At 43.1% G+C, this 14,559-nt stretch overlaps 1 protein-coding gene and 1 long non-coding RNA gene across 8 annotated transcripts in view; one reads left to right on the top strand and one right to left on the bottom strand.

Moving 5' to 3' along the window:
- Positions 1-10,924, top strand: part of PLCB1 (phospholipase C beta 1) — a 405,394-nt gene extending 394,470 nt beyond the window's left edge. For 2 of the 3 annotated variants that reach the window (XM_021282907.2, XM_065059870.1), the window contains exon 32: positions 7,585-10,924. In XM_021282907.2, the coding sequence (XP_021138582.1) occupies positions 7,585-7,815 (231 nt within the window). In that variant the 3' untranslated portion in view covers positions 7,816-10,924. The remainder of the gene's footprint in view (positions 1-7,584) is intronic. The other variant, XM_065059871.1, reaches the window with a different exon arrangement.
- The window catches only part of LOC110356273 (uncharacterized), a 74,018-nt gene that overhangs the window by 25,397 nt on the left and 34,062 nt on the right, over positions 1-14,559 (bottom strand). The gene's annotated exons all lie outside the window — the stretch shown is intronic.

Genomic DNA, 14,559 nt, shown 5'->3' with positions numbered 1-14,559 from the left:
GGTTGGAAGAGACCCTCAGGATCATAGAGTCCAACCATAATGTAACCTAACTCTAGCACTAAACCATGCCACTAAGAATTTTGTCTAAATGCCTTGTAAACCCCTCCATGGTGACTCCACCACTTCCCTGGGCAGCCTGTTCCGATGCCCAACAACCCATTCCATGAAGAATTTTTTCCTAATATCCACCTAAACTGGTGCAGCCTTTTGCCATGGAGAAGCAGGGGCGGCAGCAGTCGATCAGTCAGAAATACAGCAAATCCTGAGCAAGCAGCCCTGGTCTCGTGAGTAGCACCAGAGACCTTGTGGGGTGGGAATATCGGCTTAGTGTGCTCAACCTCATGTGAAGACCTCAGGGAGCTCCACCTGGGACAAAAAGTGTGGGATGAGGCTGCCAGAGTGAAAAGTCCCGGCGTTGGTGTTTCTCAGGTCTGTCGTGGTCTGAAAAGTAACCATTATTTCAAAACGCAGTGATGGGTGTGCACTGAGACTGAGATGTTCTTGTCTGAGGACAGGAATCATAAATTGGAGCTTTCCAGGCACTGTAAACACATTTCCCACACCGACCGTCATTCCCCTTGTGTGATGCTGTTTTCCCTGCCCCATCTCTGGTACTGAGTACCCTTAGGTTTTCTTTAATGATTCCACACTCCAGCATCTTGTGAGATAAAACCTCAGCTACCTGAACAGTTTCGTTTCATGCTTAGCTACATTGTCTACAAGTAGCTGTGTTAAGCCCCAATGTTAAGACGGTGGCATGTTCCTTTTTGCACTTGCTTACAGTCCCTGGGAGAAAAAGAAAAAGTGAGCGTTGAGGTGCTCTCTGCAGATGTAGAGATGTTAACTCCTTTCCTAGGCCTGGATAAACAGCTTCCCATTTCTCAGCTGCTTTTTTTGGCCTGTCTTCACATGGCAGAGGTGGGTATATCACTTTTGGGAAGGTCCTGCAGAAGAGTCCCAGTGCTCAGAGGGACTGAGGTTGCGAGACGTGAGGACAACTGAGCAGTGGTGACTCCTTTGCCTTCCCAGCAGAAATCTGCTTAGTGGAGGGAATAACATGGTCCTTAATAACAAACTCCTTCTGTTTCCAATTAAACAAAAATTGCTGTCTATAAATCACTTGATCCCTGAGCTCTGTTCCTCAATTTCCCTCTCCCTGTTACTGAGCCCCCGTCTGCTTTTAACAATTCTTGCTACTCATATGTCTTTTAATGCTGTATCCCACCAGAATGGCTTTCTAATTAAGTAAGCTCTGAAAATGAAAAGAGCAGAACAGCAGCTTGCTTGCTCTCTGTACCCTTAATCTGGGAGTCCTCTATGTGCTATTTTGGAAGCTAAATTGAGGTCACTGACATTATGCATATTTGTTGTCTGATGCAGTCTTAAAAGCCCCAAATCCTCTATTCAAAATTATCTTTAGGGTCAAACATTTGCAGGAAGAAAAACCAGTATTTGGAGCTTTCACAGATTTAGAGAAACAGGGGAGGAGTGAGAAAGGGGCCACAATGTCAGAGCAGCGTTTGCGTTGCAATATGCTTTTACTGACCAGTGAAAAGATGAGTGTCACTGGTGCTAACAAAGTAAATGTTTCCAAAGACATCTGAAAAGGAAAATAGGAGCGTTGCTAAACAGAAATATCCTGTAAAGTTGCAGTCCCCCTTTTGTTATGAATCGTGTAGTCATCAGTTATTGCCTCCTGTCAAAATACATTGTGCTGAAAGTGCACAGAGGAAATTATGCGGTTGAGTTTCTCATTAGTAAAAAAAAATATATATCTATATATATACTGTTTCTGTGGTATTAAATATTATACTACATGTGGGTAGTGCCACGGTAATTATGGATACAAATTAGTGTCACACTTCAGCTGGTGAATATAGACATTAACCAAATACCAAACCCAGTCGCTATTTTGATATTTTGCTGCCCTCTGCCTCAAGGGGAAGTAACACATCTTACACATTTTCCACATCTGGATTCGGAACTCAAAAATTATTACAATCTTTTTAAAACTTGAGAACGAAGAGTTTGCTGTTGGAAATGTCAGATATTGTTGGAGATACCAAACTGTTTAGTTCTCAGAGTGCATTTTTACCTGGGTTGTTCAGCCAGGATATTTGGATTGTTTTTCATTCATGATTCACTGCATTGATCAGAGAAACAAAGTATTTATGAATAATGCAAAATAAGGTAGATTTAAAAGGAGGGATAAAAGAAACACAAACCCCAAAAAACTGACCTTACAGAAAAAATTGCAGGTGGAATGGAAAATCTGTGACTTGAAAACGTTTATTTTTAGTCATATCAAATTTTTGCCATGGAAGCACTTCATCAAAACAAGTATGGCCATAATGAATGTTTTTGATGCAGCAAAATTCCGGTTTGGTGTTGTATTTTGTTTTTTCACCAAATGCATAACCAGTTTTATTGCAAAAGAGTTTTGCTTGAAGGTTGGTTCGTTAGATGTTTTTTAAGTAGTGATCCTTCCATTATTTTTGAGTTGATAATATATTAAAAAAAAGAGCTGGACTGAATCCTAGTCTGTGTGGAAGTGGGTTGGTTTTGCATCAGACAAGGAACTGGCTCTGGCATGGGGTCCGACATGAGGAGAATGATGCTACGAGGTCACACCGCTGTGCAGACCACACATGTGGTGTCTCAAGCTGCATGGGGAAGGAAGAGAGGGGAGATTGTTTGGAAAACACTTTCATTCCTGACTTCCGAAATGGCGCTTTTAAGGTACAACGGGAAGGAGCAGCAGTGTTTGCATTAAGAGCTTCAAAGGTGTCGCTGTGGCAGGAAGGGAGGTGGGTTGGACCTGTTTTCCACCACAATTTCCCTTTCCCTTGGGCTGCCCAAGCGAGGGGAGGAGGTCAGATGGAAGCAGCGCTGCGGATGGACCAGCTGTGGATCCACCTCGTGTCTTCAGGCTGTGAGGCTGCCTGTGGGTAGACGCAGTAGAATTTCACAAGATGCTGGCAAACAGCACCAGCCCTCGGCTGGATCCCCGAATTCCCTACGTGTGTGGTAGGGTCACATTTTAGTCAACTGGTTGTTTTTAATGCACACGGTAAGGTCTTTGTACCTGACACCTCAAGTCCTAGGTCTGGTTGTTGGTTGTGTTTGTGCAGACACGACTGCTTCCCACGGTTCAGGTACTGGTACTGCAAAACCTTTCTTAACTTTGTTCTACATCTCGAACTTCTAGTAGCTCATTATTAGATTCTTATGCCTCATTAGCCCAGCTTGTTTGCTTTTCCACAGTTATCTTAAAACAATCCTGAAATTAAAAATAAATTTAAAAATTGTGCAGCAGGGAAGAGGATGAGATGTATTTCAGGTTGTGAGAAGGGAGAAGAGTTCAATATTTGAAGCTTAAGCTCAGGGACAAGATAATATCAAACACCATCAATGTGGAATAATTTAGGGTTCAGGGGTTTAACATATTTATTTTGTTTTTAAATGTTCTCATTTTTTTTAACCTAAACACTCCATGTGAACTTCAGCCCTCCTGGTAACTTGTGTTGGCAGCATGTTGCGTTTTTCATGTGATCGTTTTATTTTTGTTCTTGGTAGAAACAGAAGTTCATTAGATCACATTGCAAGTATGCAGAAGTCTACAGGGGCTTGATCAGGATAGCCTGAAACCACAGTTTCTGCTTTTGTAATTCTTCATTGATCGCAGTAACTTCTTTTAATGCTATGGGCACTATTTTAACACTATGTTATGCTATGTTATTTTGGTAGGTTTAGTAACAGCTAGGCATAATTGCTATAAATAGGTTTAATAATATCATCAGTTTCCTTTCCTGACTGTATTTGCCTTGCTTTAAGCTGAATGACCGTATTCATTTTCACCACCCACATTCCAAGGAAGGGTTGCCGAGGCCATTCCCTGAACGATGACCCTTTTTGGAAAGCAGTTGTAGCCAAGGATGCCGAAGAACCCTTCAGATTGAGAGGGAGTGCGTGCCCATCAGCTGGGTGGCTGCCTGCCTGCCAGGAGCTCTGCTCCCCAGGGCATGGGCTTAGTCTTATAAAGCCCCACTCATTTGCCATCCCTAAGGCTGGGGGCTGTGTTGGTTGTAGTCGAGATTGGAAGGATGCAGTGGTGTTGGTCCAGGGCACAGGGGTCAAGAGCGACACACATTCACCTTGTGTCCCCAGGGACCCCCCTGCAAACAAGTAATGATGGCTCCAAATCTGAAAGTATTAACTCATTGCCTGCAAGAAAAGAACATGGGAGTGTGCTTTACTTGAGCAAGAAATAATGTTTCCAGCCCCTTGTGGGATACTAAAGCTGCATGGAGGTGACAGTAGAAAGAGGTTTTGGTTGAGGGTTAAAGAGAGGACAGAGGATCTGTAAGAAATAGTGAGATAACAGAAGGAAGAAGGTTGTTATGTGTTAATGGAAACAGTGGTCCAGATAATGATCTGCCCATCTAATCATCAGTCTCATTTTGCCCCCCTTGTCTGGCTCCAAAATGCTAAAAGCAAGTATAGGTCACCTTGTTTAGTAGCCAGAGAGGAGACGACTCGGGGTAGGTGGACTTGTGATGGGAAACAACCCGAGGGGACAGCAAACCGAAAGGTAAGGCCACACAGGGCCTGAGTCTGGTGGTGCTGGTTGTGCAGAGAGGTTTTTACACACTGCTACTAATGGGAGTTCAGCTTTGCATTAGTGAATGAACTGTAATGTCCCTGTAAAGCCACCAAATATGGTTATCATTATCTAACAGAATGATACAGAGGGTTTTAAAAGAAAAACAGCTGGTTTTAAGCAGGCAACTTGTTTCTTTAACCTTGACCCACAGCTGTTTGCCAGTGCTATGCCTGGGGCTGGTGGTTTAAGGAGAAATACGGCCAATGTGCTGTGAGAGTGTTGTGGGTTTGCAAGCCCCAGGCTGGCTGAGGAACATTTCGGTGAGGGGGCAGGTCCAGCAGTGGGGTGGCACCCCGGCTCACCCCTTGTGCTCCTCATTGCAGCTGGAGTCCTGTGTGACAGCCTGGGGCTCAGGGAACGGGTTTGGAGCTGCTCGTTCGAAGCCGAGCAAAGGGAAGGACTGACGGTGCCTTTGAAATCAAAGAGAAAACTAATTGTTATACACTTGCAGTTTTAATCAACCCTCCTTGTCTACTGTCTGCTCCTTCTCAACTAACTTCAGCCTTCTCATGATTAGATATCTAGACTGTCTCTGGAGACAGAGAAGAGAGAGAGGTAGCTCCAGATTCATGTCATTTCTATTAAACGCTCGACTTAGGGAGATTATCCACTGGAGGCACTTTAGGAGGTGAACATTAGACACAATTGCTATCTAACAACATGCGTATGGTTGCGCTGGGTTCAGATAATGTTCAGTTTCTGAGGGATTTCAAATATTTCTATTGCTCTTAAACCTAATTGAGCAAATCAAGGTTCTGAAGGAAGTTGAGGGCTAGGAGACTTTTGAACTTACAGACCTCCTTTTATAACTGAGGTGCCTAACATTTACAAATTCAGTAATTCTATGTACGCTAATGAGGTGGAGAAATACAGCAGCCCATGGCTGGGTCAGACACTCCTGGATAAAGAAATTTATACCCTTTTATAAAGCTTTGTCTGCCAGCGCTCTGGAGCCTTTCCCACGACTCCTTGATTTGTAAAAACTATTGTATGCAGAGCTGCGTCTCCCTGCAGGAACTTTAACTGTCTTTATGCGGGGCTCAGACACGCTGTGGATCCACACCAGCAGCCCAGACCCCAGTTCCAAATGCTCCTAAACAGGAAAAGTCTTGGTGTTTTGTCGCACTTTTGGCATAAATCTCCCTCCGTGATAGCATCTTTGGGTAGCTGCCTTCCCCTCCCTCCCTCCTGTTTTTTAAAGCAGTTGGGGGTGTTCAGCAGTGAACTGTAACCAAAAGCATGATTGCACCATGATGGAAGGAAGACCTTTGCCTAGAACATAATCTTTGGATTTGCAAGATGACCTACGTGAGTGCCATGCTACCATCACTGCATGAAAGAAGAGTGTTATGGTAGCGATTGTTGTAACAGTTGATACAAATATATCTATTTTAGAGGCAGGGTGTATTTAATGCAACCGTTTGTGCCTCAGATGCGGTGCTTGTCAGCACTATGACACCAAGGTGGGAAACTGAGGTCAGAACAGCAGGAAAATTGCCAGAAACAAGGCAGAAAAGGAGCTTTAGCAGGAGAACCAACAGGAAAAAGCCAGATCTTAGATCTTGAGGAAGAAAAACTGCAAAATTTGTCTAATTAAGGAATGTAGAACTAGACCGGGTGAGCTAAGGACGTTGATTTGCACATCAGGAGAAAGGAGAAGAGGCCTCACAAAAATAAAATCAGAGATGCAGGATGAAAACCAGGACAGAAGCATGGGGAACGGGATTGGAAGGGCTCAGAGGGAAGCGTAGTGGTAAAGTCACATGCTGTGGACAGGTCAAGGATGGTAAGAGCAGTGCAGACCCTAACGTTCAAGTGAAAACTTGTATTATTTGTTGAGAGCCGTCGCAATGGGGTGAAGGAGACTTGAAACCAGGCAGGATAGACTCAAGCATACAGCTGAAGGATCAGAATTCATAGCATCTTTATGCATCCTGGAAAAAAATACAGTTCAAAATACAATTGTCTAAGAAACTACTGTGAAACTGCTGCAGCTACAGTTAGCAGAACCTGACTCCCTCTTTCTAAGAAGGTGGGTGGATGGATGGCTGGATGGTTGGATGGCGTGGATTTGGCTTTGGAACTCATCCCTTTTGCTTCCTGCTGTGCTTATAGTGGTCATGGTGAAAAAATTGGCTTTGTCCTCAGTTGAAACCTTCGTGCACATTAATGTTTTTCTAAATAATGGATCGTGCAGATCCTAATATGGGCACTAAAAACAAAGGCTGTACAAATAAATACTGGGAAAGGGCGCACAGCTTCCTGAAGACTCGTAGCCAGATTTCTTTCTGCATGCCTTGTGCATCCTGTTGATGATATGACACTTTTTCCCCAGTAATGTCCAAGACACATACTGCATTAATCAGATAATGTAACTTTCCATGATCTAGCCCTAAGAAATGCAATTTAACTTCTTTTCCCTCCCTCTTCGACTCCCTTTGACAACTGACTTTTTCCTAATGGTTTCTCCAACCCAAGAAATCTGGCGAAAGTTGTTATATTGTTCTCAGTGCAGTGTTTGTGGTGTGATTAATGTGTGATGAGCTACCTGAAGCTTAATGAAAGCCTTTGCTCTTTCAAAGGCTTATCTGTGATCCATACTGCACTTGAAATGGGTCTTGTGAAAGCCAGTGGGAGTATGGACACCGACACAGTTAAATTCATATATATTTTACGGTTTTGGGTACCCAAGCGTGATACCCAACACCAGCCTTATGCACAAATGACTGCATGTTCCTTCAGCTTTGAAATGACTGCATGGAAATTAATAGGCGTATTGGATGTGTGGCTCTAATATGAAAAAGAAAATAATATATTCTTAAATCATGGAAAAACGCATCATTAATTTCCCCCCTGCCTCGTGTGGTGCAGCACTGGTTGCATTAGATACCCCTGAAGACACCTTTTCTCTTTTGTTGTAGTTGCAGGTGGAACTTGATCAGGAATATCAAGACAAATTCAAAAGACTGCCTTTGGAAATTCTGGAGTTCGTACAGGAAGCCATGAAGGGCAAAATCAGTGAAGATGGAGACCACAGTTCTGCCCCCTCTTCCCTGGCATCTGACAGCGGAAAATCAAATCATAAACCTCTGCAAAGTGAAGAGGAATTGGAAGAAGATAATCCAGAAAAAGTGTTTGATACTACTTTTTAACTGCCCAAGAAACAATCAGAGCGCCCGGGCGCAGCGCTCCCCAGCTGCCCGTCTCTGCTCTCCCGACGTGAGCTGCTGTGGAAGCGCTTCGGGAGCCTGGAGGAATCTGCATTCAAGTGCACATTTCCCAAAAGGAACACTTTATAAAAAGTATCGTGCAAAGGTCTTCATTCTCATTCTTCATCTTATTATTATTCTAAAGCTTAGTGCAGTTGTAATGGGAAAATTAATATGTTAACCATCCTCTCCTCTTTTTTTTTTGGCCAATTTACAATGGGTGATTTTCTGGCCATGTTCACTGTTAAGAATGTTTAATGAAGACCAGTGTATTGTACAGAGACAAATGTGTGCAGATTTCCTTTTGAAGTGCCAGTGCAAAGTGCTCCAAACTAATACAGCTCCTAGAGAATATTATAACAGTACTTAATCATATTTGTTTCCTTCTTTATAACTGCACCTTGACAGCTGTACCATCATTTTACATTTGCACTGAAACATTTAATCCTTTTTAGCGTTGCAAGCACTGGTGGCTTGCTGTCTTGATATTACGTTTATCACACGGAAAGAAATATATTTGCTGCTGAAAATTCTTGGAACTGTGGGGACAAGAGGAAAACAAAGAGAAGAACTCTGCCTGGAGATTGTCGGTGTCTGTGTACCTCTGTGTTTGTTATACTGTGTGAGTGCATATATGTTCATATATATATATATAAATATATATATAGCTATATGTGCACACACATCCGTCTATATACACACACGGCATGTTTCTATTTGAAGTCGGCGTGGTCTCTTGGCCAAATTAAACGTTTCAGGGATACGTGAGTAGAGAGAATCATTATGAAAGCTAATATGTGGGTTATACTGCTATAAAATAGTCATTGAATCATACAGTTCTTTTTGTGGTGTTAGTGTTGTAAATCAAAGTAGTTTTAGAGTATAAATTTGATATATATTTTGCAGACTCAAAAGTATTGATTTTAAGTATCATATTTTAAGCTTACTGAATTTGATAGGATTATAAAACGTTTAGGACTACAGTATTTGAAATCTAACGGAATCTTCCATTATTTTTAAGACTGAGGTTCAGTTTTACTAAGGTCTGAAATTTAAAAGCAAAATATAAAAACCTGGTCACTGTTATTTAAAACTGTATATTAATCCATTTAACTGACTTCTTAAGAACAATCAAAGTTAGTGTACTGTATGATATGCATGAGAGAAGTAACAGCACATGTTGAGAAATTTATATCAGACGACAGAGAGATTTTGTTAAAGTCAGGACGTTTGAAAAGGTAAATAAATGCTATTCTCTGGATTCCCGTGCTAACAGAAATAGGAATTACAAAATGTTACAAACGGATTCTTATTTGTACCCAAGCCAATGCATAATGCGCGAGGCCTTTTCCTCAGCTGCGCCGTGAAGAGGCGTCTTAGGGCAAAGGATAAACGGGCTCAAAAGACAGAGATTAGTGTTGAGAGGCCTGATCCTGCAAACTGGCAGAAATGACTTTTCCTGCACACGACAGGGCTCAGTGCAGCTGTGCTGGGGAATAGCATTCACATACACATTTGCAAGATCGGGGCCTTAGTTTGTATTTAAAAAGCAATCGGAGAAAGAATTCAATTACATAGGGAGGCATTTTAATACATCGTAACAGTTAAGTTACTTTACTTCCATTCCCTCAGGATTTTAGTACTTTAAAGTAACTTATTTTATTTAAATTTAAGCAATAAAATACAAATCAAGCTTAAGTTTTCAGTTAAATAATGGTGTGTATATATATAAGTTCAAATCTTGGAAAACAAACAGTATTTTCATGTTTCTTTTTTAACCTTAGAGCAGAAAGAAAGAAAAATTGCACATTGTTTGGAGATCATATTTTGGATTAAACTATTCTGGGTTATGATGATGAAATTGGTGAACATGAAATTCAAAAATCTGACTTTCATCTTAATGCTAGGAAAAGTGAATCCTCAGCTAATCCTTGTTTTGCACTTTGAAATCCATCTTAATCACTCATTGAAAGCGTAGAGAGTCAAGATGTAATGCTGCATTTTATAAAGTTAAAATGACATATTGTCTAAATTATTAAAAGAATAAACTGATAGCAGTGTTGACAATAAAACTGAAGACTATTGCGTTATAGAAACCGTTGTACAGTGCAGGCTTTTCGGTAAAATCTTAGCTCCTTTGATTTTCAGCGCTACATTCTCATGGATTTCAGTGGAGCCAGGACTTCACCGCGGGCTTCAAAGAAACTTGGGCAAATACCAATTAACCTTTTATTTATATTTAAAAAAAATAAACATACCGGTTGGGTTAACTATACTCTCAGCTGTAGTCATTTTACAGTAAGTTTGTATTTGACCATTTCCTGTACTCACATTTTTTTATATCTGTACAGTGCCACTTTCTGCAGGTGTAAGGTAGTGTGTAATACTGTACATCTTGCATCGTTCAAACTATTTCAGTGAAACAGATATCATTTAATATTGATATTACTTGAACTAGAGTAAGATAATGAAAAAAGGGTCTTTATGATGTGCAAGTCTTGTGCCTTTTATGTATTTGCCTTGTTCCGTGTTGAATGTGTGGAAATGCTGTATCGTGGACTTTCTGCTGTATAGAATAGAGCTGTCTATATTAAACTAGGTCGTGCACTTCAGATATCTTTACACTACTGAAAATAGCTTGGTTTTGGCAGCATAAACAGAATTTTAAAAATTCTAATGAAGGCCAGACATTTTAGATTTAACATGTTCATAATTATGTTAATTAATGCTCATGTATTAGCTAAACATTCACTGAAAGATAACTAAAGGGACATCACTGCTTGCCTTTCTTTGAAATCAGTGTTGCTCTTGTACATTGTATTAATAGTGTCTGTGATTGATTAGTCCTTGATGATTTGCTTTCGAAGTAGGATGAAATATTTCAGTTAACATGTACATATTTTTCGGTTCCTCAAGCTATGATTGTTTCAGAGGCATAATTCACATTTTTGTAAAAATTCTATGCAATTTTGTGGCATGATGTTTCTTCCACTTGTAATTTTATGTGCTTACATTACAGATCCAAAGGACAAATAAAAATTTCTTAACACAAGGCAGTTGTTTCCTCTGTTCATTGACTGAAAAGCCTCGGTTGACTCAAGAGACCTTACTGACCCCGAAGACCTTGCCCTCACCCCGGCAAGGGCAGCACCACCAGAAATCAATGAACTTTCCCTGCAGGCTCTTGTGTTCACAAGAAGAACCTGCAGGTGGCCGGGCATCTCCCATCCCTCCTAGGCAAAACCTGTACTTGCTGGTGCTCTGAAACAGCAGGAAAACAAAAAAGTACACCAAGAACTGATAAGGAAATCTGTATGATTTTCAGCCATACTGGTAAACTACCTTGACAAATTAGAGCAGCCTTACTTCTCTTCCACTGTCCCGGCTGCTGTGCTAATCATCTATGCAATTATATATGTGCTGTGGAATGTACCTTTGCAGGGGCCTTCCATTGAGAGCACTGAAAAATAAATCTACTCCTCTGGCTTTTGACTTTCCCTATTTAATTTACAATATAAAAAATTATCTCTGGGAGAAGAGGTAAGCAGGTAGATTAATCCAGTGTATTAAGGGATACACCTATTAAAATAAACAGTTTCCAAGGCAGCTAGAGTCAAATTGCTCACCAGGAGACGTGTGTGGAAATGGGGTCTGCGCAGGGGGATGGACACGGCAGTGGGTAACAGCAGGCGAGCGGGGAGGAACACAGCTGGAAGCCCAGCCTGTGAATTTGACAGAGGGGAATAAGACTAGGACAGAAAAACAGCAGGGGAAAGGCATGGTGGCAAGAATTTCAAGAGGATGAGGTGGAGACAGTGATGGTGAGCACAGAGGGAAAATCCAGGAGGCCATGGGAGGAAGGATTGAGGAATAACCCTTGTCTCCCGCGGGGCCCAGCAAGGCAGGATTTTCACAGCTGGCCAAGCAGATGACCATGGCACTTCTTGTACTTGGGCCACAGGAGACTGACTTGGCTGCTGAGGAGAATGGGTGACAGGCTGGGATGTGTGGAAGAAGGATTTGGAGGCCGACCAAGGGAAGATGGTGTCACAGAGGCCAGGCAGCCCTCCTGCGGACAATACACGAAGCAAGCCCATTGGGTTGTGGAAGCTTCAAGTGGATTCTGCAAATACTGCTGGTGACAGCCAGAAGAAAACCAGTCTCAGCAGAGCAGCAGAAGTCTCTTACTACCAGCTGGGGAAGGTGACCAAAGACTTCATTTTGCCCTCAGAGTGAATGCTTTGGTAACTAGTGCCAGTGCCAGGTTCCAGCACAAGTAATTGATCCTCAGCTCCATAAGCCTTACATTGTTTCCTTCACAGCTTCCAGGCTGGGGCTGGAGAAGCTATGGATCCAACTGAGATGTTGGAGTAGGCATTGGGGAACTTTGCTGAAGAGGGCAGAAGCAGTTCCTCAGGATCAGTGTCATGGGGGTAGCATGACCTGAGGGAAAAAGGCCTGAAGAAATGAAAAATGCAACTGTTCTGCTTGCAGATACTAAAGAAGAAAATATTGTAGGTAGCACCTTGAGTACTGTATAACTGATACAATTTTAAAGGCCTGGGGTTTGTGGAATGGTGGGCTGCAAACGTGGTGAGGACACCATGGTGTAGAGAGAGGTGCTAATTGGTTTTGGCTGGATCCAAACTGGAGCAGTTAAAAGGGCTTTAAGTAGCATTGGAGGAGCCAAGCTCTAATTGGGAACAAACAGGAGCCAACCTGATGAATGTGAAGAGAAAAAATTTAAAACCCACTGCTGTATCAATGGGGGAAGCCTGGCTAATGAGGAGGAGAGCTTGGCAACTTCCATTGCCAAGAACTGTAACATAATTAGTGTTACTGAGCTGCGGTGGGATAATTGGCCTGTTCAGGTAAGTGATTACAGCTGTGTAATGGGGGATCAAATCATTTAAAAAGAAAAAAGGCGGGGAGGAGGGCATGGAGTAAATCAAACTTTGTTCAGTTCTTGGGTAAGATGAAGTTTAGTTGGTAAATATCACTGCATTGACCTAACCTAGCAATGGCAGGAGGGGCAAGCAGGACAGGTGACTTGCCTTCAGCTGGGAAAGAGGGTACAGGTGTGACATGCTGTGTCCTGGTTTTGTGTCAGCATTTTCCAGAAGGTGCAGGGAAAGGCCAGCTCTGTGCCCTGTCTGGGCTGTAGACTGATGGTGAAAGTTGGGCTTCACAGCAAAACCACTGGAGGCTGCTGGAAAGGCGTCACACCAGCTGACAGATGGATGCTGGAGGCAAGTTAGGGACAGAGCGCAATCTTCTTTATTTTCTTCCCTTCTGCATAAGCACACCAGAGATGATTAATTGTAGGTACCAACAGAAAAAGTGGATGATGCGCTGCATATGAAGGTGCCACGTTGTGTTACTCGTGCCATGCGGTCAGCGTGGATGTAGCAAAGAGGAACGTGATGCACAAGCCAGACCAGATGATCTCACAGTGTCTCCTGACCCTCAGGTCCATGAATCTTACCACAATATTCTTCTCTTGGAGGGCTTTTTTTCCTCACAAGAGGACACTTTCAGATGTGGTCACCCAGACATGATTCCCTTTGCAAAGGCTTTGTAATATCCTCTTAATTGCCAGGGTCAGTAAAGTAACCCTGGACGTGTTCTCTACAATTCAGCTACATGGGATGTCTTCCAGAAGATGAGCCACCTCTCTCCAAGGGTGTAAATCAGTAACAGTGTGGCACCCCAGGAGCCCTCAGCAATAAATAAGGAAACTCAACCCCAGTGCTCTCAGAGCTCGCCACCAGCTGAGCAGAGCAGATGAACTCCCTGGCTGGAAGCTAACCCGAGCCGTAAAGTCTGCGGTAAGACACGTCTCTGACTCATCAAGTGTTGCCTGTCAGCCTCGGGGAAACAGCTGGAGACAGAGCCCCAGTGAGGAGAAGGAGGAAGCAGTGGCTGCAGCGTGGCACAATTTCCATCCCAGGGTGCAATGATCTCAGCAGAGAGCTCAGTTCCTCAAGCTTCCCTCTCCATCTAGGGGAAAAGCCTCTCCTGAAGAGAGGAGACTTCTAGAGGCAGAAAACAGTCTGTATTCCCTTCAGTAAATATAATAAACATTACGCCTTGCTTTCACTTTGCTGCTGCAGAATGCTCCCTCTGATCGTTAAGCCGAGATGGCAGCCTGGCCGTCAGCATAGCTGTTAGCTGCTGTGATTTATGGGCTGGAGGAGACCACAGAGGCCCCTTCATGCCTTGCTCAGAAACCTGCAGGCAGCTGCCAGGCCCAGCTGGAGAGAGAGGGAAGGGGGAAGGTCATTCCCCTCTCCCCAGAAGGTGTTTTCCTGCACCCGTGGGAGCGCTGGGTGGGCAGTTGGGCTGGGGATGGTGCAGAGCTGGTGTGAGTGGCACATGCCATCCTGTGTCACCTGCATTTGTACCACACATGGAGTGATGCCACAAAACGCCACCGTGCCACAGGACCATCGGCAGCGCAGGCACCTCCCTCCGTGTGCTGCCAAAAAACCCTGTGCTGCCTCTCTGGTGCAGGATGCAATTTAATCCCCAGTGTGTGCCTCACACATCTTGCTGCTATTAGCTCCTCTTATTATATTAGAGTCCTAGAAATAGGAAGAAAACTCCTGGGTATCACCTTGATAGCAACAAAATAATTCTTTTGCTTTCCCTGAGGAAATCCAGCTTTGGGCAGGTGCTCTCTTTGTG

The sequence above is a fragment of the Columba livia genome, chromosome 3, assembly GCF_036013475.1.
Source record: "Columba livia isolate bColLiv1 breed racing homer chromosome 3, bColLiv1.pat.W.v2, whole genome shotgun sequence".
Lineage (NCBI taxonomy): Eukaryota > Metazoa > Chordata > Aves > Columbiformes > Columbidae > Columba > Columba livia.
This window is presented reverse-complemented; position numbering and strand designations above follow the sequence as displayed.